Source organism: Watersipora subatra, chromosome 9 (assembly GCF_963576615.1).
Source record: "Watersipora subatra chromosome 9, tzWatSuba1.1, whole genome shotgun sequence".
NCBI lineage: Eukaryota > Metazoa > Bryozoa > Gymnolaemata > Cheilostomatida > Watersiporidae > Watersipora > Watersipora subatra.
This window is the reverse complement of record NC_088716.1, coordinates 35,095,213-35,119,658: the sequence shown is the minus strand read 5'-3', so window position 1 is coordinate 35,119,658 and position 24,446 is coordinate 35,095,213. Positions and strand designations below refer to the sequence as shown.

The 24,446-nt window shown below is 35.8% G+C and overlaps 1 protein-coding gene across 1 annotated transcript in view; it reads right to left on the bottom strand.

The window, feature by feature from the left end:
- LOC137403874 (mRNA export factor Gle1-like) overlaps window positions 1–24,159 on the bottom strand; it is a 28,050-nt gene extending 3,891 nt beyond the window's left edge. Inside the window, exons 1-12 of the mRNA XM_068089970.1 lie at window positions 24,046–24,159; window positions 22,325–22,403; window positions 20,892–21,265; window positions 20,016–20,164; window positions 19,193–19,253; window positions 12,802–12,890; window positions 12,320–12,438; window positions 9,072–9,200; window positions 8,232–8,693; window positions 7,325–7,425; window positions 6,794–7,006; window positions 2,669–2,859 (exon numbers count right to left, since the gene is read on the bottom strand). Of these exons, the coding sequence (XP_067946071.1) occupies window positions 2,669–2,859; window positions 6,794–7,006; window positions 7,325–7,425; window positions 8,232–8,693; window positions 9,072–9,200; window positions 12,320–12,438; window positions 12,802–12,890; window positions 19,193–19,253; window positions 20,016–20,164; window positions 20,892–21,265; window positions 22,325–22,403; window positions 24,046–24,138 (2,060 nt within the window). The 5' untranslated portion in view covers window positions 24,139–24,159. The remainder of the gene's footprint in view (window positions 1–2,668; window positions 2,860–6,793; window positions 7,007–7,324; window positions 7,426–8,231; window positions 8,694–9,071; window positions 9,201–12,319; window positions 12,439–12,801; window positions 12,891–19,192; window positions 19,254–20,015; window positions 20,165–20,891; window positions 21,266–22,324; window positions 22,404–24,045) is intronic.
- Window positions 24,160–24,446: the final 287 nt, after the last annotated feature.

Below are 24,446 nucleotides of genomic sequence, written 5' to 3'. Positions count from 1 at the left end.
GGGAAATACTATGCCAACCCTGCTCTCAAACAGGAAATTCCATAATTCAAAACGGTGAGACATTCATGCCTTCAGTAACAGTGAGTCAATATCGATTCCCGTAACAGGAAGTTATTAACATTTTAACTAATATGAAGTTGTTAACAATCGTATCCACAAGTCACTGTGACAACGGAAACGAGAACTAACACTGAAATACTTATTATTAGAGCAATAACCTGCAAAGTGTTCTCAATCCCTAAACAAATACAAGAGAAAGTAGATTTTAGGACCTAGCAAAAGAAAGCTTATATGATTATAAGCTTATATAATTGCAAGCTTATAATTTGATATAAGTATAAAATCATAAGATTTTAGCAAATGGACTATTGACACAATGCGATTCCCAGAGTAGCTCCACCCACTCGTCACGTGACCAAGCAACTAGTTGACCTCCGACACACATAAACCAAAATGGCGGCTACACGACGTTTACATTGTTTACCGAGTGATTTTGGCGAAAGCTTTTTACCGTATATTCCAACTCTTAGGCAACGAATTCAAGGAAGAAAGTATGCAAATGAAAGCTTCTTTGCATCAGTGAATGTGTTTGTTGAAAAAAATGATGAAGGAAGTACTGTAAAGGCGACAACGTACCGGTCACAGTGAAAGAATGAGAAGCCGCTGAAGGTCACTGATGCACACTATTCTTGTAAAGCGGGGTAAATTCACTCTTTAATTCTTACAAAAATAAGTGTATGGTTTAATAATATTCACCATGACTGCCTCATTTTCCTTACAGGAGTCCGATCTATACCAGGTACAGCACCTGTCAAGATTAGACCAAATAATTTGTACGCTGACAGTTTTTTTTACGATTTTTGATATGGCAAATGGGAGATTGGAAGAATTCTGTGCAACACGTCTATTGATATTATTTTAGGCACGTTACTGTCAAGATGTGCATTAATTGATACATTTAATTTTTGTCTTACAGTATTCTAGCTCTTAATGGTTTTTTTACCTTTATTGCAAGATACACACCATTGAGGCCCATTATTTCATAATAAAACATTTAAATTTCAGAGCTGGAGGGAATGTGCCCATGTCCTGGGACTAGTTCTCAAGTTGACGGACTGGCTGACCAGTGGCCTGCAAGAAGTTCCCAGTAAACCAGCCTGCACATCAAAACCGCAGGAATGGGACAGGCCCAGGGGGAGAAAAATCATTGCAGAGCCAGTGTCCTCCATGATCATCAGTCGGCCGGTAAATGAAGACCGAAAGAAACGCCCACTGACTGCAAACATAACTGACAATAGGTATAAAGTTGAAAAAAGTAGTGAGTTTCAACACTTTATTGAAGACACAGTGTTTATAAATAAAACACATGTGTTTTAGTTACAATGCTATGAATAAATAGTCAACAATTCTTTAAGGATGAATTGAAAAAGTGTTCCTTATAATAATAAAATTTTAATGTTAAATCTCTAAAATATATACGAAGTGTGATAATACATTCTGTTTCACTTTATTTCAGAAAAAGTTCAGCTGTTGGACAGGGACATTGAGCTTCTCGCCGCTATGAGGGGTACACCACTTGGGTACTTAGCATCCAAGCCATACAATACAGTGGCCACCAGCAGTGGTGAACAGAATGCTGGCTCAACGCTAGAGCTAAATATATTGGATATATATATCTGAAATATATTGGCAATATTTATTTCTCTTTAATGTACTTGTGTCCAATTATTTATATGTGTGTTTCAAGTGACCAGCTATTGTTCTCATTCGAATAAAAAAAATTCAGTTGGAATAATGATTAATTCTGTCCTTAGCATAATGTACATGTATGTATATTAATGTTTGTTCTGTTTATTGTATGAAGTCAATATTTTGTAGAAATTATCTTTATTGAAATTCAAATAAGGCCACAAAGTCGAAAACGATGTCAACGGAGTCACAAAGACCCCATTGACATCGGTTCACCATTTTAAATCGTCAAATAAACGGTAAAATTAGAAGCAAAATTAACGTTCAAAACAACATTCACTATTGCTGCTTTGTCGGAGCTTGTCGGAGGTCATGGCGGATAGCAACATTGGCTGCTAAGCCTCGTCGTATCTGGACGCTGATTGGTCAATAGTTTATCGGGTGGTTGGTTTGATTGACAGGTCGCGTCATGTCAATTCTGAATTAAGTTCAAACCAACAGAACACAGCTTCAACTTGTACTTGCTTGTTAGGAAATGTATGCATGCCAAAGCTGCCATCAGCAATCTCAAAATTCCACCTGAGTTGGTCTACCTGGGTTGGTCTACCTAAGTTGGTCTGCCTGGGTTGGTCTGCCTGGGTTGGTCTGCCTGGGTTGGTCTACCTGGATTGGTCTACCTAAGTTGGTCTGCCTGGGTTGGTCTGCCTGGGTTGATCTACCTGGGTTGGTTTAGCGGCGCTACTATTCCGATATCGCTTTACCCATGTCGAGCCCCATGCTGCTCTACCCACATGGCCACGCTGCTCTACATATGCTGCTCTACCCATGATGCCCTAATCACACTGATCTACCCATATGGGTAGATCAGTGTGATTAGCTTACAAAACCGCACTAACACTTCAGCCGGAAATTACGATCAGCCAGTACTTTTGCTACCAAAGATTGTCTATGATGGCCATGCCAAATCAACAGTACCAACCTGAAGTACTCCTCTGTTGAAGCGCCCTCCTTTCTGATAGGGTAGTAGGGAACGAGGTATGGACACTGGATGTAGAAGTAGCCGAAGACAAGGTCCCTCATCTCCTTACTCTCATTCATCAGGCTCACCATTATAACGGCGAATGGGAATGCTGACTTTGGATTGGAGCTGACCTGGCTGTCTGCCTGCTCCTACAGTTAATCAGCACATAAAAAGGCATAACAAAGAGTAAAAGTAAATCAACTTGTAGCTAGATAAAGCGATGAATGAAGAGGCGATGAATGAAGAGGCAAGGAATGAAGAGGCAAGGAATTACTAGCAGGGTAAACAAACAGAGGTTATGAGTGAAAATAAAAAAAGATGGCGACAGGTGAAACAAAGGAGGTTTACAGAACAAGTAATAAATGGAGAACTGTTGATGCTGCCTCATTAGCTAATGTTGCCTTGCTAGCTGATGTTACCTCGCTAGCTGATGTTGCCTCGCTAGCTGATGTTGCCTTGCTAGCTGATGTTGCCTCGCTAGCTGATGTTGCCTTGCTAGCTGATGCTGCCTTGCTAGCTGATGCTGCCTTGCTAGCTGATGTTGCCTCGCTAGCTGATGTTGCCTCGCTAGCTGATGTTGCCTCGCTAGCTGATGTTGCCTCGCTAGCTGATGTTACCTCGCTGGCTGATGTTGCCTCGCTAGCAGATGTTGCCTCGCTACCTAATGTTGCCTTGCTAGCTGATGTTACCTCGCTAGCTGATGTTGCCTCGCTAGCTGATGTTGCCTTGCTAGCTGATGTTGCCTTGCTAGCTGATATTGCCTTGCTAGCTGATGTTGCCTCGCTAGCTGATGTTGCCTCGCTACCTAATGTTGCCTTGCTAGTGCAGACATAAATTATAACCTTACACTTTGTTCACTATCTATCATAAACTAATCATAACTCATTAACTGACAACACACCATCACTGAATATTATTTCTGCTGCACATAATTTTTAATTTGTGGTGTGACTGACAATGACTTGGGCTGGTTATGCAACAATGGCACTGGGGTGTATTTGTCAATGAGTAGTGTTGACAAAACAGGATTTTCAGACGGCGTTTTTTTACTTAACTGTGTGAAGCCTGAAATATTTCAAATTGCAATTGAGTCGAGCCAAACACAAGTACCTGATATCACAGCTCTGGGTAAAACCCATTCATCAGTCAAGTTTGTGGCACATGCAGCAAGGCTGAGAAGTATTTACTATTTCCTATTATTCATTTCCTTTTATGGTCATGTGATCAATATTTTACACCATTTTTAAAGCTTTGTTTTAAATTATCATTTAACCTTATTGCTTCACTATATTGTTTTTACAAGGCAATAAAAGCCTTATCACAGTAAAAGGTCTTCGTAAAAATTCGGAAGTAAAACTTCCTTCTAGATGAGTTGTGGTCACTCACAGATATTTTCCTGTCAGTAAATTGAGTAGAGGCAAAGAACAGGGTAACAGCGTCTCATGCGTACAGCAGACTGGTATAACAGCGCATGTGCGAGGTACAGGTAAGGTGACAATCATTAAATATGTATCCTGAAAGGTGTTCCATAAAAGTGTTCAAGAAGGAGTGCAGGAATAGAGATAGGAAGACAGCGTAAGTGAGGAGGAAAAAGGGTGCAGCAAAGAGAAAAGGGGGGGGGGAAATGGAATAAACAATATCCTTACAAGAATATTCATGCATGAGTCATATAAATAAATGTATAAAAAAGAGCTAAACCTTATTAAACCTTAAGTATTAAACATATTACATATTACATATTACACCTTTATCATTCTGGTTGCGTAAATGTAGCAAGCATTAAACCTTTTGACAAAAAGGAAAGGCACATTTTTTTCAATCATGAACTATTTACACATGAAAATGAAGTAGCCACTGCTTTATTATTCATTGACTAATTATAAAATTGAAGTTGAAATTAAAAATTAAAAACTAAAATAAATAATCATGAAAATCAAATTAAAAGTTTAAAAGGAAAAAGAGGGAGAGCTTCAGTGAGAGAAGCACTTTGTTAATGCAAAAACCAACCAGACCCGCTTTCATTTCCTAAACTACAAGTATATCTTGTAAGTATATATCAGAGCTGATTTATGCTTTATGATAACAATTATTATGAGTACCTGTACTTACCACTAGTTTATGATAACAATTATTATGAGTACCTGTACTTACCACTAGTTTATGATAACAATTATTATGAGTACCTGTACTTACCACTAGTTTATGATAACAATTATTATGAATACCTGTACTTACCACTAGTTTATGATAACAATTATTATGAGTACCTGTACTTACCACTAGTTTATGATAACAATTATTATGAGTACATGTACTTACCATAAGTTTATGATAACAATTATTATGAGTACCTGTACTTACCACAAGTTTATGATAACAATTATTATGAGTACCTGTACTTACCACTAGTTTATGATAACAATTATTATGAGTACCTGTACTTACCACTAGTTTATGATAACAATTATTATGAGTACATGTACTTACCATAAGTTTATGATAACAATTATTATGAGTACCTGTACTTACCACAAGTTTATGATAACAATTATTATGAGTACCTGTACTTACCACTAGTTTATGATAACAATTATTATGAGTACATGTACTTACCATAAGTTTATGATAACAATTATTATGAGTACCTGTACTTACCACAAGTTTATGATAACAATTATTATGAGTACCTGTACTTACCACTAGTTTATGATAACAATTATTATGAGTACCTGTACTTACCACTAGTTTATGATAACAATTATTATGAGTACCTGTACTTACCACTAGTTTATGATAACAATTATTATGAATACCTGTACTTACCACTAGTTTATGATAACAATTATTATGAGTACCTGTACTTACCACTAGTTTATGATAACAATTATTATGAGTACATGTACTTACCATAAGTTTATGATAACAATTATTATGAGTACCTGTACTTACCACAAGTTTATGATAACAATTATTATGAGTACCTGTACTTACCACTAGTTTATGATAACAATTATTATGAGTACCTGTACTTACCACTAGTTTATGATAACAATTATTATGAGTACATGTACTTACCATAAGTTTATGATAACAATTATTATGAGTACCTGTACTTACCACAAGTTTATGATAACAATTATTATGAGTACCTGTACTTACCACTAGTTTATGATAACAATTATTATGAGTACCTGTACTTACCACTAGTTTATGATAATAATTATTATGAATACCTGTACTTATCACAAGTTTATGATAACAATTATTATGAGTACCTGTACTTACCATAAGTTTATGATAACAATTATTATGGGTACCTGTACTTATCACAAGTTTATGATAACAATTATTATGAGTACCTGTACTTACCACAAGTTTATGATAATAATTATTATGAATACCTGTACTTATCACAAGTTTATGATAACAATTATTATGAATACCTGTACTTATCACAAGTTTATGATAACAATAATTATGAATACCTGTACTTACCATAAGTTTATGATAACAATTATTATGGGTACCTGTACTTATCACAAGTTTATGATAACAATTATTATGAGTACCTGTACTTACCACAAGTTTATGATAATAATTATTATGAATACCTGTACTTACCACTAGTTTATGATAACAATAATTATGAATACCTGTACTTATCACAAGTTTATGATAACAATAATTATGAATACCTGTACTTACCATAAGTTTATGATAACAATAATTATGAATACCTGTACTTACCATAAGTTTATGATAACAATTATTATGGGTACCTGTACTTATCACAAGTTTATGATAACAATTATTATGAGTACCTGTACTTACCACAAGTTTATGATAATAATTATTATGAATACGTGTACTTATCACAAGTTTATGATAACAATTATTATGAGTACCTGTACTTACCATAAGTTTATGATAACAATTATTATGAATACCTGTACTTACCTCAAGTTTATAATAACAATTATTATGAGTACCTGTACTCACCACTAGTTTATGATAACAATTATTATGGGTACCTGTACTTACCACAAGTTTATGATAACAATTATTATGAGTACCTGTACTTACAACAAGTTTCTTAGCAATGAGATTCTGACAAAAGATCGCTGCCATAGGAACTCCTTGGATAGACACACTACTGTTCCCCACTTTAACCTTCTCCCCTTTTATCAGTCTACTCAGGGTTGTAAGTTTCTCCTTCAATTGTTGTCCGCTAAAGGCTGAAATGGCATTGATGGTAATAGAGATGGCTTTCTGTAGTTCCAGTTTCAGCTTTTTGTGCTGCAAGCAGAGACAGAACAATAGTGATAAAGGTGGAGACACTTTGCTGACTATATTAAAACTGAATACCCAACATTCTACATGTACTTTGACAACTAAAGCAACAACATGCAACTCCAATGAGTAAAGCTGAAAGAAACATGCTTGCTTAATAAAGGGGCAGACCCGGGCATCACTCCTTACCTAACACCCCAAATCATATGAACATTGACTGTATGATGAAAGGAACACAATCTATCACTAGGTATGTGCATGTAGGCATGAATTTATGTAAGCACACCCATTTCTTATGACTTGAAAGTTTTAAGAAATGTGTACCTGAATGTCAGCTGACAGATTTTTCCCAGCCTCCTGGGCCATCCTCACCACTCTGTCCAGCCGCATCAGTTCTGAGAAGGTGTCCTCATGACAGCACATATCTGGTAACACAAAGGGACATTTATGATGAAGACAGCACGTATCTGGTAACACAAAGGGACATCTATGATGAAGACAGCACATATCTAGTAACACAAAGGGACATTTATGATGAAGACAGCACATATCTGGTAACACAAAGGTACATCTATGGTGAAGCCATGTTAACAATAAGCTATTCATAATCAATGCATCAATCAGGTTTTCAATTCATCTGGCAGTGACCAGCCATTTCTGTAGTGGATTTACTAAGTGCCGTAGAAAAGGCCCACGCCATGCACTTGATATACAATTAGCATTAGCAACTTTGATGTCTATACAGCTAAAACAACCTGATATTAAGAACCAGGAGATGTTGATGTACTCAACAAATGATGAATTTCTACGAATAATAGCAATTTTTAAGAAACTAAAGCAAGGGGGAGGGTGGATGGCCCGTGTGCTAATTGCGTTAGAAATTAATTGAGCTTTAGCAAGTATTTCCTATAGAATTGTGTATAATTTGTGGTACGAACATGTGAAAGGAGTTGTCACCACACATTACATCTTGATTAACTACATGTAGGCCTACATACTGATTTCATAAAGCCTCTACAGGTTAAAAAAGCTGAAGTTATATCTTTGCGGAGTCTGAAGGAAAGTTTCTATGATACCGGTGCTTTTCTACTTTGCAATGTCTAGCTGTATATCTTAAACTTCAAATTTGAAATAAAAAAAATTTAAAACAAAATTCTGCTTGTATGTATAGAATGAGAAATGAAACTGGACAAGCAAACATAAAATTTATCACTGAATAAAACTGAAATACCTGACAAAGGTTTCGGTGACTGTATGCGCTGTCGGTTCTGAACTGGCTTTGGAGCAGCAGCAACAAGTTGGCTCTGCTGAACCTGTTTGGCTTGAAGTTCTTGTTGTCGTTGTTGTTCCAACTGCCCCTCACTCTGTTCCAATAGCTGTCTTGGCTCCATCCTCTGCCTCGGCTCCACTTGCTGCCCCTGTTCTAATCGCTGCCCCTGTTCTAATCGCTGCCACTGTTCTAATCGCTGCCCCTGTTCTAATCGCTGCCCCTGTTCTAATCGCTTCCCCTGTTCTAATCGCTGCCTCTGCTCATTCTGCTGCCTCTGCTCCATCTGCCGCCTCTGCTCCATCTGCCGCCTCTGCTCCATCTGCTGCTTCTGCTCCATCTGCTCCATCTGCTCAACCAGCTCCTGCTGATGCCTTTGGTGTTTCTTCACTTGTTCCGCCACTTCCAATCTTTTGTTTACTGCCACTGGAAAAATACAAAACCTGTGAAGGTGGCTAATCATACAATAGAACAATCCCCATTGAACCCTATTGTGGAGTGACTACAATGCAGGCTCTTTAAAACATATGGGCAACAATGATTGATTGACTAGAAACCATGTTGTTCAGTCAGGTACATGATCAAGCCTCTTAAAGAGGTCGACATTAGCTGATCTCTTACCAAAATACAACAGGTAGCTCAATAAACTAACAGATTGAAGCCTTCAATAGAAGAAATAATGAAGATAAGAATCTTGTAAACTACAAACAAACAAAGAGGGTACAACACCTAAAATAAGATATATGATACAGTACGATAGTGATGATACTCTGACAGACAAGCAAAAGTTATAGGCTCAGAAACCTGTCACAGTATTGAGGTGCTCAATGTAGGACTCCATTGTCTCAAGAGATGACCTCTCCATAGCCCGTTTAACATTTGCCTCCATCTCTTGGAGAACTTGCTTTCCCGTGTTTGCAAACATTTCTGAGCCTGTAAAATATTTGTGGCCACGTAGCGAGGATGTAATTCTTGACTCAAAATGACGACTAGCAAACCATGCCAAACCTCACAAAATGGTAACTTTCACTAGAAGATTTGAGAATGTAATATGACACTTCATCTAATATAAGCTTGACACGCTGAGTTTTTATTCGTCGTATGGAAGGATTGGTGACTTTTCACTGAACTATTTATGGCCATTGGTGTCAGCCATTGCTTATGCTAAATTTATCACAAATAAGTGTCAATAATTCTGTATTTAACAGTAGTCTTTAGCTATTTCCCGCTTCATCTTCAGTACTTGGCAGTGTAACAAAATATTCATATTCACAGTGCAAAGTGACACCTTTGCAATTTTACGTGCAAAGGTGTCACTGCGTGTAAAAGTGACGTGCAAAGTGACACCTTGTGACAGGTGACACCTTATGACACCTTTCATCGTGTCTCTCAACACCGTCAAGCCTGGGACTGAGATAATTCAAAAGAATGTCTTCCCACCTGATCATATTCCTGAATAAACTCAGTTTCGTTGTTTCACTTTGTTTTTCTGTATTTCTAGTACACAAAAAATTACGAAAAATTGGTCACTTCGTGCTGTATATATGTTTTCAGTACAATTCCAAAGTAGCAAGTTGATTGTCCTATTAGTTCTTGATATATCCTCAAAATACTGAGGGTACTTTTAACTGACTGAGAAATGAAAAATGGCAGCCTAAAGTACCTTAGTGTCTAATGACATACCGAAAAAAATTCTTAACAATGAAGGATAAAACTGGACAAAGCTAAAAAGGTTCTCCTCAGCAACACTAAAACTTTACTTACACTAAAACAAGTTTTACACTATAACTATTTGTTTTCTATTAATAATAAATACACAGACTCTATCAGACTGTACTGCAATGTACTGCAATCAGTATATTCCTTCAGTTATCTTAAAAACATCACTTCTTTGAAAGAGTGTGAAATGAACTATTACCTCCATTTGATTTCTATTTTTTCATTGAATTCTACTCTACCACCGTGAAGCTTCAAAAGATTCTCAGTTCAAAAGGAATTGTGCTATTCTAAGTGCTTTCGGTCAATGGAACGTTGTTAATACGGTCTAAGATCTGATGACTTGCTTTTGTATACAAGGTAAAGCTTTTGAGTGTTAAACACCATCCAACATCAACATAGTCTAATGAACCTTAACATAGTCTAATGAACCTCAACATAGTCTAATGACCCTCAACATAGTCTAATGAACCTTAACATAGTCTAATGAACCTCAACATAGTCTAATGAACCTCAACATAGTCTAATGAATCTCAACATAGTCTAATGAACCTCAACATAGTCTAATGAACCTCAACATAGTCTAATGAACCTCAACATAGTCTAATGAACCTCAACATAGTCTAATGAACCTCAACATAGTCTAATGAAGATCAACATAATCTAATGAACCTCAACATAGTCTAATGAACCTCAACATAGTCTAATGAACCTCAACATAGTCTAATGAACCTCAACATAGTCTAATGAACCTCAACATAGTCTAATGAAGATCAACATAATCTAATGAACCTTAACATAGTCTAATGAACCTCAACATAGTCTAATGAACCTCAACATAGTCTAATGAACCTCAACATAGTCTAATGAAGATCAACATAATCTAATGAACCTCAACATAGCCTAATGAACCTCAACATAGTCTAATGAACCTCAACATAATCTAATGAACCTCAACGTAGTCTAATGAACCTCAACATAGTCTAATGAACATCAACATAGTATAATGAACCTCAACATAGTCTAATGAACCTCAACATAGTCTAATGAACCTCAACATAGTCTAATGAACCTCAACATAGTCTAATGAACCTCAACATAGTGTAAAGAACCTCAACATAGTCTAATGAACCTCAACATAGTCTAATGAACCTCAACATAGTGTAAAGAACCTCAACATAGTCTAATGAACCTCAACATAGTCTAATGACCCTCAACATAGTCTAATGAACCTCAACATAGTCTAATGAACCTCAACATAGTCTAATGAACCTCAACATAGTCTAATGAACCTCAACATAGTCTAATGAACCTCAACGTAGTCTAATGAACCTCAACGTAGTCTAATGAACCTCAACGTAGTCTAATGAACCTCAACATAGTCTAATGAACCTCAACATAGTCTAATGAACCTCAACGTAGTCTAATGAACCTCAACATTGTCTAATGAACCTCAACATAGTCTACTGAACCTCAACATGGTCTAATGAACCTCAACATAGTCTAATGAACCTCAACATAGTCTAATGAACCTCAACATAGTCTAATGAACCTCAACGTAGTCTAATGAACCTCAACATAGTCTAATGAACCTCAACGTAGTCTAATGAACCTCAACGTAGTCTAATGAACCTCAACATAGTCTAATGAACATCAACATAGCCTAATGAACCTCAACATAGTCTAAAGAACTTACGATTAAGAGGAAAATGCTTACGATTAACGAACAAGTGAACTTATTAGAAACGAGCGCCGATCCAAATGAAAGGCGAAAGAATAAGGACTACTGTAGATGTACATTGGCCATATAAGATGGTTGAGACTGCAATGATTTGTACACCGGCACAACTATAAGGAATATAGCACCTGAACTGCTCATCCTGTTTGTCTGTCTGTAGATCATTTAGATTTTGGGATAAGACACAAATGATATAATCATTAAAAATTTTAAAATATTTTCCTCTAAAGCTTTACGTAATATCCAGTTCAAACAGTGTTTTGGTTTTAAAAATTATTTTGTTAACAGTACCCAAAATCGCATTAGTACATAAGATCAACATGAGGTCAACACAAGTTCTAAGTTCACGATTTTCATGTCATTTCCAAAGAGCAGCGTTTGAGAGATTACCTCATGGAAATGGTTTTTTTACAATGCATTAGAAAAGATAATAAGGATGTGTTTGCAAAATTGTAACTCTAACTCTGATGTACTATACAGTAAAAATACTATTTGTATTTTTGAATCATAAAAGGAAGTACACTTTAGCACATCTCTAACTAATTAAAAGACGATTCTGAAATCTAGAGGGCTCTTGTTGAAAGCAATAAATGATAACCTGATAGTTGAGAGGTGAGAAGAAAGTTTAGCTTCCCTCTAAGACTCTCTGCCTTCTCTTTAAATTGCTCCATCAGCTCGTTGCACTTGTCCCTTATCTTCTGCTGCTCCGCTGCCTTCCTGTAAAACCTCGTCAAATTCACAGACACATTGCTCCGAACCATCTTACGAAGAGCATGTTGTAAAGAACAACTCAAATAAAGTGTTATTACAAGCAGCACATTGGCAATATAAAGGGAGGATACACTAAAAACAGCACACTAAAAACAGGAAGGGCTGACAGGTGTTATTGGAATGTGCTGAAATACATGGATGATGTTAATTAGAAATGAATTTTATGAATGTTTTTCCTACAATACAAAAGATGAAAAAAATCAGATCATTTTTCTGTACAATAAAATCAGTCGCAAAATTTTAAAAAGAAAGCATCGCATATCTGTTCTAGACGAAAAGGATATTGTGATAATAATATGAGGATGTTACCTAACTTTCTTCTGTCTTTCTGCTTCAGCCTGTCTTTCATATTCCGTCCTTATTTTCTCTCGCAGGGTCTCTAGATTACTGTTGAGTGCCTACAGGGCAACACTTCATGCTTTTATATCTATATATACATTTCTCAAACTATGTCTGTCGTATGTTTGTCTGCATTCCACTATAGCTATTAAAATCTTGATATTGAAAATCTGCATTCTGGTGGATTAGAACTCACGACGAATGCATCAACAAGTTTCTTATTCGAACACTCTACCACTGAGCTAGAACAATTTCCATATACACTAAGCGCTCCTATAACGTATACCTCCTATAATGTAAATTCCAGATTACGTATACAATTTATGTGAAGTTTTTTATTCTTACTACGTAAAAAATCCCATATAACGTAAGGTTGTTAAGTCGAGCGTTTTCAAAACCGATTTGAATGTTGGTTTATTTTGCCGAAATTGCGGAAGAAAAACCGCTGTGTTTTTAGCGTTATATCTATTAGATATAACTTTCGCAACATTCTAGTTCGTCGTAACAGACCATTAAATGTGTCGACAAAAAGGCGAATAAAATATCTGCGCAATTGCTCATAAATACAAATGCAATCGATTGGTGCAGGTGTTACAGCGTCGGTCTACCAGTCTTAATGTCACGAGTTAGAGTATCGTCGAAAAATTATCTTTATCCTAACCTTAACCCTTTTATAGAGTGATGGACGACGAACAGGTAGACTGCTTTTTAAAGTAAAAATATTTTGCTGTTTTGCCTCATTGTAGACGTACAAAATATTTGTTATTAGCTTTACTTTGCAGAATAGATTTTTCTGGTTAGAAAAATAAACAAATCGTTGTAAATATACGCCGAAAATGTGCAGTCCCTATCAATTAGTAGTAAATTTACTGCAATCATGGTCTATAAAACCAGTGGGATTGGTCATAAAAAGGAGAAAAGTAGTTTATGCAAACCAATAATTCTGCAATCACTGTACAGCCCACAAATTAGAAGAGCTAATTCAAGTTTTTCCTTTTTGAATGGCCAAAGGGGTGAGTCTGGAAAGATCTTGGAACGGATTAGGCAATTTACATGTATTTTACTGTTCTTATAACATAAATAAACTGGTAAACTTTGGTCCAGTAACTTATTGGTAAACTTTGGTCCAGTATTATATACAGTAGAACTTTGGTTATCGAACGCTTCGGTTTTCAACCAAAAATTTTGAGATTTGTTCGTCTCGGATCTCGAACATAAATTTGGTTCTTGACCAAACCGGAGCATGCACATTGGAATTGGAACAGCTCTAGAAACAGCATGAAAACATTCGTTAATAAACAGAGAAGCAATTTAGGCTTAATAAATTCTTTACAAAAAGGGAGGAACCATCTGGGACGACGTCTCCTCTACTGAAGAAACTTGCTAGAGAGATAACCCCTCCAGTTGAGTTACCCTAAATTGTTTTAGAGGATGATTCTCCTTCAAAGAAGTGAAGTAAACGTGCCATTGCTGTTTATATTTTCTTTTTCCTACGATTTTTGATGTAACTGATCTGTTGCATTTTTTGCTGTTTCATTATCAATTTCTGCAATTTTTGGTATTGTATCTTAACCTTTAAAGTTTTGGATGTTTTAAGAGCAAAACATACGAAACGTTTACTTTTGTTTTCTTTTTCCATCATCATAAATAGAAAAGCTTTTATTAAAATCAAACACGATATATATCTACCCGTTTTTATTTACAGTATACAGTAGTTTATGGGGTAAAATGTTGAAAAAACACTTTACCGAAGTTGTTTTCTGGCCTTGAAACGGATTAAAATTTACATACATTAATTCTAATGGGAAAAATTGTTTCGGATCTCGAACAACTCGGTTTTCGAACAACCTTCTGGAACGGATTATGTTCGAGAACCGAGGTTCCACTGTGCGTTATTAGAAGATACACGTCGCTGATAGTTATGAACTTTTGAATTGACAGTGGTTTGAAAACCTTTACAGTTGTTTTATTTATTTTTAATTTAGTAGTCCTGCGCAAAACCTTTTCCTCATGATATGAAGTTTGAAAGTTAGTTGTTTGAAAAAGTTTAAAAACATTCACAGTTGTTTTTATTTTCTCTCTTAATTTATTTCAACTACACAAAACACTTCTCTCATGATATGTAGTTTGAAAGTTAGTTGTTTGAAAAAGTTTAAAAACATTCACAGTTGTTTTTATTTTCTCTCTTAATTTAGTTCAACTACACAAAGCACTTCTCTCATGATATGTAGTTTGAAAGTTAGAATGGCAAACGGTGTTATATGTTAAATACAAATCAATTTTCTATTCAATACTTTTATTTCTCAGGCAACACCGGGTAGCGCAGCTAGTCTATATATATATATTTCTCAGTGTATGTTGTTTATCATTTGTTGTCTGTCGTTTGCATGTTCAGTTATAGCGATAATGTAATGAGAACGTAAAATCCGCTTCACACTGGATTTGAATTCAGAACCTCCAGGTCTGCAGACTTGTGTGCTAACCACTCGGCCAAATGGCTACATCTGTACACACTAGAATAATTGTGGTCATACTCGTTACACCGATTAAACTACTCCTGCTTGAAGAGCTTGCAAAATCACTATGGGTTACTACTAACAGGCTTGAAGATCCTGATTGATTGTGTGAGAGATCATTACGAGTAACATAATGATAAGCACATAACATAATGATAAGCACGGCTCTTGTTATAGCGAGCTAAAGTTACTAGCTTAAGTTACTCAAATCTATTGGGTAGAAAAACTAGCCAGTGCCAACTACATTACTTGCCACTGTTTATAAGCTGCTTTTTATTACCCTTGCAACATCGGGCATTCAATAGCATATATATGTAGTATATATTCCTACAAGCAACACCATTATTGACCAGTTCAAATAATATACCTAAAACATGATAAGAGATTGTGTTACTTTTTACACCAAAAACAGCAGAGCTAAATGGTTCATTAATTTCTATGATTCTCTATGAAAACTATTGACTTTTACGAGAGCTGTTTTAGTAAAAGTACGTAGTCTTATATACACTCTTCACTTCAGTCAAGGCACATAGTCTTATATACACTCACTACTTCAGTCAATGTACATAATCTTATATACATTCACTACTTCAGGCAATGTGCATAGTCTTATATACACTCACTATTTCAGTCAATGTACATAGTCTTATATACACTCACTACTTCAGTCAATATACATAGTCTTATATACACTCACTACTTCAGTCAATGTACATAGTCTTATATACACTCACTACATCAGTCAATGTGCATAGTCTTATATACACTCACTACTTCAGTCAATATACATAGTCTTATATATACTCACTACTTCAGTCAATGTACATAGTCTTATATACACTCACTACTTCAGTCAATATACATAGTCTTATATACACTCACTACTTCAGTCAATGTACATAGTCTTATATACACTCACTACTTCAGTCAATGTACATAGTCTTATATACACTCACTACTTCAGTCAATATACATAGTCTTATCTACACTCACTACTTCAGTCAATGTACATAGTCATATATACACTCACCACTTCAGTCAATGTACGTAGTCTTATATACACTCACCACTTCATTCAATGTACATAGTCTTATATATACTCACTACTTCAGTCAATGTGCATAATCTTATATACACTCACTACTCCAGTCAATGTACATAATCTTATATACACTCTCTACTTCAGTCAATATACATAGTCTTATATACACTCACTACTTCAGTCAATGTACATAATCTTATATACACTCACTACTTCAGTCAATGTACGTAGTCTTATATACACTCACTACTTCAGTCAATGTACATAGTCATATATACACTCACCACTTCAGTCAATGTACGTAGTCTTATATACACTCACCACTTCATTCAATGTACATAGTCTTATATATACTCACTACTTCAGTCAATGTACATAATCTTATATACACTCACTACTTCAGTCAATATACATAGTCTTATATATACTCACTACTTCAGTCAATGTACATAGTCTTATATACACTTTCTACTTCAGTCAATGTACATAATCTTATATACACTCACTACTTCAGTCAATGTACGTAGTCTTATATACACTCACTACTTCAGTCAATGTACATAGTCATATATACACTCACCACTTCAGTCAATGTACGTAGTCTTATATACACTCACCACTTCATTCAATGTACATAGTCTTATACATACTCACTACTTCAGTCAATGTACATAATCTTATATACACTCACCACTTCATTCAATGTACATAGTCTTATATATACTCACTACTTCAGTCAATGTACATAGTCTTATATACACTTTCTACTTCAGTCAATGTGCATAATCTTATATACACTCACTACTTCAGGCAATATACATAGTCTTATATACATTCACTACTTCAATCAATGTACATAGTCTTATATACACTCACCACTTCAGTCAATATACATAGTCTTATATACACTCACCACTTCAGTCAATGTACATAGTCTTATATACACTCACTACTTCAGTCAATGTACATAGTCTTATATACACTCACTACTTCAGTCAATGTGCATAATCTTATATACACTCACTACTTCAGTCAAGGCACATAGTCTTATATACACTCACTACTTCAGTCAATGTACATAGTTTTATATACACTCACCACTTCAGTCAATATACATAGTCTTATATACACTCACTTTTCCAGTCAATGTACATAGTCTTATATACACTCACTACTTCAGTCAATGTACATAGTCTTATATACACTCACTACTTCAGTCAATGTACATAGTCTTACATACACTCACAACTTCAGTCAATGTACATAGTCTTATATACACTCTCTACTTCAGTCAATATACATAGTCTTATATACACTCACTACTTCAGTCAATGTACAGTCTTATATACACTCACTATGTCAGTCAATATACATAGTCTTATATACACTCACTACTTCAGTCAATGTGCATAGTCTTATATACACTCACTATTTCAGTCAATGTACATAGTCTTATATACACTCACTATTTCAGTCAATATACATAGTCTTATATACACTCACTACATCAGTCAATGTACATAGTCTTATATACACTCACTACTTCAGTTAATGCACAGTCTTATATACACTCACTACTTCAGTCAATATACATGGTCTTATATACACTCGCTACTTCAGTCAATATACATAGTCTTATATACACTCATTACTTCAGTCAATGTGCATAGTCTTATATACACTCACTACTTCAGTCAATGTACAGTCTTATATACACTCACCACTTCAGTCAATGTACGTAGTCTTATATACACTCACCACTTCAGTCAATGTACATAGTCTTATATACATTCACTACTTCAGTCAATGTACATAGTCTTATATACACTCGCTACTTCAGTCAATATACATAGTCTTATATACACTGACTACTTCAGTCAATGTACATAGTCTTATATACACTCACCACTTCAGTCAATGTACGTAGTCTTATATACACTCACCACTTCAGTCAATGTACATAGTCTTATATACACTCACTACTTCAGTCAATGTACATAGTCTTATATACACTCACCACTTCAGTCAATATACATAGTCTTATATACACTCACTACTTCAGTCAATATACATAGTCTTATATACACTCACTACTGCAGTCAATATACATAGTCTTATATACACTCACTACTGCAGTCAATGTGCATAGTCTTATATACACTCACTACTTCAGTCAATGTGCATAGTCTTATATACATTCACTACTTCAGTCAATATACATAGTCTTATATACACTCACTACTGCAGTCAATATACATAGTCTTATATACACTCATTACTTCAGTCAATGTGCATAATCTTATATACACTCACTACTTCAGTCAATATACATAGTCTTATATACACTCACTACTTCAGTCAATATACATAGTCTTATCTACACTCACTACTTCAGTCAATGTACATAGTCTTATATACACTCTCTACTTCAGTTAATATACATAGAATTATATACATTTGCAAAAAAGTGACGAGCAAATAAAAAAGTGAAAGCTGAATGTGACATCTCAGCAGTTGTTTTTATAGAGATGGCTTTAGGCTCTTTGCAAGTATGAGTAAAAAGTTGATGACTTATATAAACCCTTTTATGTCTTTATTGCCAATATTGTTGAATTCTCATGATTCTAACACTATCAGCCAATTGATTCTAAGGCAAGTGCTCTAACCTCAAATCAAGGATAACTTACATTAGCATTCCCAGAAACAAAACTCCTTATCACGGAAAGCTGATGCAAATGCATAGAATTCGAGCCTGCATTTAGCAACTTATAATTCTAAAAAGGAGCGCCGTCTTTATACCTACCTTCATACTTTCTCTTTCCTCTTCTTTAAATTTTTCAAGACTTTCTTCATAGACTCTCATACTACAAGATTGCCTCGAATGTCTATATGTCTATGAAATGTCTATATATGCTAATGTAATCAACGTTGTCAACTCACTTTCTGCTACATTGAAGGTACGGAGTTACAATAATATGGTTAAACACATTGACAGCACTAATATCCGCTCGCATGTTATCTGCGATCATGTCATCTGCCATCATGTCAGCTGTGAACATGTCAGTTGCGAGCATGTCAGCTATTAACATGTCAGCTATTAACATGTCAACTGCCAACATGTCAACTGCCAATATTTCAACTTCCAACATCAACTACCAACATTTCAACATGCCAACTGTCAACATGTCAGATGCTAACATGTCAACTGTCAACATGTCAACTGCTAGCGTGTCAACTGCCAACATGTCAAATGCTAACATGTCAACAGCCAACATGTCAACTATTTCCATGTCATCTACTAATGACATGAATGATAACAAGCAAGAGTATTTACATATGTTTACACATCACTAACACTGACCAGCAAGACAACTTTACACGGACAACAATTTGTTTAGTAACTTATCGACTCTGACAGAATTTAGGCTGGGCAGTGACTGACTTCAAATAGTTGGTATATTTCTTTTGCTGATACATAGGGATGTCTGTAGCTTTACAATGCTTTATCGGTTATACCATTCAATTTTCTTTGAAATGCTAGGTTTTTCCTACATGAAAATTCTAAAAATAACAGTGTTGTAATTGTGCCTTTGAACTATCTAGAAGATGAGCTATCCAACATTTACCACAACTCCAACTCTTCCTCTCTTTCCTTAGCTTTCAGCAAACACTCATGCTCTTCATGCAACTTCAGCGTTTCAAAACTCTGACCAGACTCGGAGTAGATCTGAGAAAGAGCTGTGATGTATACCAACTGCCTCTCCATTACCCTTTCCTGCAGATGGCAACAGCAAGTGGTCTGACTCTACACTGTTTTGGAAGTCTATTAATATAACACAGTAAAGGACAAACAAGCTGACAAAACGGTACTAGATATTATCAGCATAAAAGATGCTGGAGAGACCGTGATACACATCAGAAGGAGCATAAACATGCTGGAAAGACTGTGGTACATATCAGAAGGAGCATAAAACATGCTGGGGAGACCGTGATACATATCAGAAGGAGCATAAAACATGCTGGTAGAAGCATTTGACATTGAAAAAACAAAGCATGATACTAAAAGAAACATGAGATAAGCTGGAAGGTAGATGAAATATACTGAAAAAAAGTGTCAGACAAACTAGAAGGCCATTAAAATAAATTAGTTACACTTGTTGGATGGCATGAACAATGCATAGAATATCTGAAACATGGCTGCATGAACAATGCATAGAATATCTGAAACATGGCTGCATGAAAAAACCGTACAAATTGTACAGCCTTTGATGTTTGAGCTCAGTAGAATTTAAGAACCATGAAGTCTGTATAAACATTTACGCACAACTATTCATTGCATAACTACGAGGGTGAAATCAAAAGTTTTACAAATGCTGAAGTATTTATGAAGGTGGGACTTTGTAAAACTTCCAACTTGCCGAAACATCCACCTTTTCTATAAACTTAACCTAGTGAATAGCAAAGATTCAAACATGTCATTAAGGTGAACTGAGTGATCAAACCTGCAACTCCTGATTATAAGCTGCGTCGAGGTCCCTCCTCAATACCTCCTCGACTGAAGATGAAGACAATGACTCTAGTGGTGGCACATGCTCCTTAAGACAAGAGCTCGATGACATGCCAGAGATATCTGCTAGATTTGTGTGGCTGTGGTCTTCATCTAAGTGATATTGTCTACTAGTGGTGAAGCCATTCAGAGTTTTCTCCACATCACACTTTTCATCATCATCATCATCATCATCCTCATCATCATCATCATCATCATCATCATCATCCTCATCATCATCATCATCATCATCATGTAAGGTATTGACTGTTAGCAGTCTTCTCTCACCAACCAAACATTGAAGTTGATTTCCATTGAGTAGACGAGAGGCTAGATGAAATGATGATTGATAACTAGCAAAAATGAAACAGCAAATGCCTCACGAGTCAAAGTCCATGGTGAAGAATATAAATGTGGTAAAGAAATATGTGAAATAAAACATGTGAGATGCTTGGAGACATAGATAGTTAAAAAAAGAAAAACACGGTTTTGACTTCATAAAATTTGGAGCTCTACATTAATGGCTGAGGCATAAAAGACATTCATACATTACGTGTTCACATATTAAATTACCTCTATGTTCAACTTCTGAGTAAAGTAAATATATCATGTTAAAAAGATGAACAGAAGTCATTCAAAACGAGAGTCTTACACGATGTATAATGTTTAAAAAGTATCAGCCATGATTTTCATGCATTTATGATGCGTGTTTATGGTGTGTTTATGATGTGTGTTTATGATGTGTGTGGAGCGTTTTTCAGTTTTGCCTAGCGTATACATTCTGTGAGGTAGACAAGATCAACTTGAGCGTGCGTTTAGTGGTAATGTGTGTAGTCCATTGACACGAGCGACTGACACTCAGGGCGACCCTCCTTCTGCAGTCGCTGTGGCAACCAAATTCGACTATACTTAGCTGGGCACAAAACTAATTTATTTATTTCAGCTAATAACTTGTGTTTTAGAATACTCATCAAACATGATTGCTTATGTTTGTATGGTTCTCAACTACTCATCATAAAACATCTCCTGAAAAAGAGCATTATCAATTCGGTCACTTAAATTGTATGTAATAAATATTTAAAATAAGTCAATGTTAAAATTATCCAATATAAAAAAAGTCGTCCAAACTGATTTTACTAAAACCGTTATCAACACCTTGGCAATGTGAGCTCCGGTTAGCCTCAAAGCTGCGCTTGAACACTCAAAATGAGACACCATTTCATTTCATGCGTTTAAACGCCAATGTTTAAACGCAAATGCCGCCACTCATAGTGGTGCTGGCATTTAAACCGCCATGTGGCAACAATCACCTGGCACCAACCACCACGGCGCTTACGTGAACATTTTTAAACGTCTTTCAGAGAGACACTACATCAACTGAGCTCTTACCAGAGTGAAGACTGGCATCTGACCTCCCTTCCCTCACGTCTGCTGCTGTTGTCTCCGCTTGCCCGTAGACCTCTAACACCTGATAATAATAACACCAATAGACCTCTAACACCTGATGACATTGATTGCAAAATACCCTTTATCCAACTACTGATGGTGTAACTGCTAGGCAGATGGTTCAGGTCTCTCTGATGACGAATGTCAATTTATGTAGAACAACTTGTACATAACGCAATGCCTCGAAGGGAGAGTATGGTGACTGCTTATCCGAGGCTGTACATGTTTATAAAATCAATCTTCGACAAACAATGTCTCTGTTATTATGGCTAGACATGTCTGAGTCCAGCAACATGAAAGCCTTAAAGTCTAGGGACATGTCCAGTTGCGGATGGTGATTTAAAACTGGATGTCATTTCTGTCACCACTGGCGGCCTGTTTAGGAATTGAACCTGTTATTCTAGACACTCTAGAAATTCTAGACTATTAGGGCTGCTCGATGTAACACATACACTGTCATGCAGTCAAGGATATACCTATAAAAAAAGTGCTTCAAAGTTAAGACAGCAGTGTGCGTACCTCAACATACGAGCTTAATGCGTTCTGAAACAGTTCGTATGTCAATTTACTTGTGTCTCAAAGCAATATTTCCTAAATAAAATAACTAAATACAAACTAATCTGTCACCATGAAAAAACTACTCAAAACAGGATATTACAGCAGAAAATGTAATTTAAACTGTTGTACTTCACTACCTAGACTCTCAAAGCAACAAACACTTAATTAGCGTTGATGATCTGCAATGAAATGTAGCATGTTCAACGTCACCATGTTCAACGCTGTACGGAGTTCTTACTTTCAGGACAGATGTAGTGGCTAACAGCGGTGTGAGAGAAACTTAACAGTGATGTGTTTAGTAGACTAGAACTTCGCGATGCTACATAACATAAACTTTGAATTTAATTTAAATGAATTGAGCTAATTAAACTCGACTACAGCTTGAGCTAAAAGTAAATGTCTCCCTAGTTATCTGGCAAATGAGATTTTAGAGTTTGTCCAGTGGCTTCAAATGATGTTGTAGTCAATTCAGTCACTTTTTCTTAGCAGCAAAAGATAAAAATGATGCATTTCTTCCTTATGAAAATGGAAATCTAAAGCACAGTTGAAGTTTTTGAATTAAGCTACTAAATTCATTTACTAAAAACGAACTTGAAGCCAGGTTTCAATTGTTAACTAGACTCTAATTTTGTCTTTGTCTTAATTTTTTCAACATCTTCCGGTTTGACGCTTTTTGCCTCACTTTCAATATAACCTTTAGCTGGCCTTGTTAAAACTTTTTTCAAACTGATTCGACAAGACAGACTGAGCAATGCTGTTCTTAAAAATGACTCTCGCATACTTGGCTTCTTTGTGGCATCTCGTATTTCAATAAGCAGAAAATTGCTCAAAATTTCGCTTGCATCTTAATGTTCTCATATGACGAAGCACTCGTATGTTGAGATATGGCTGGCTGTATTACATTGTTTTAACTAGCACATGAGACAAGAAATATTGCGAAAGATGCATTGGGGAAGATTGGAAAGGGTACTTGGTAGAACAATACGTAAAAAACCGGCGGTTAACACAGGCACATATGTCTTGATAGTCCTTCGGGTAAATGATTGAACAACTCCTCGTTTCAATGAATATAAATCAATAATAATAACAAATATGGTGATACATACTGAGGAGTCATTGTATCTCAAGCCACCTTTAGACGTATTCCTCAAAGCCTTTAATGTCTCCTGCAACTCGGCTCGTGATTTTACAGCGGTCATTACTGTAAGAATATAACCAGGATTTCCTGTGAAAGAATGGCAATAAGCATGAGGCTGAAGTAAAATATTAAAGGATGCGCAAAAAGGCAACTCGATCCGTGTGTCCTATAACAAAATTTAAAAAAGGTAAAATTTATAGTGAAATAATAACTTGCGCTGCATTGCCTGTAAACCAATAAAAACCTGCTTGCATACTTCTATAGTAAACAGCTGACAAACACTTCCGAATCAGCGAAAAAACAAACACGCATAAACCGCCACAAGCCAACAAGAAATTTACATCAAATAAACTGGACATACTGTCATTT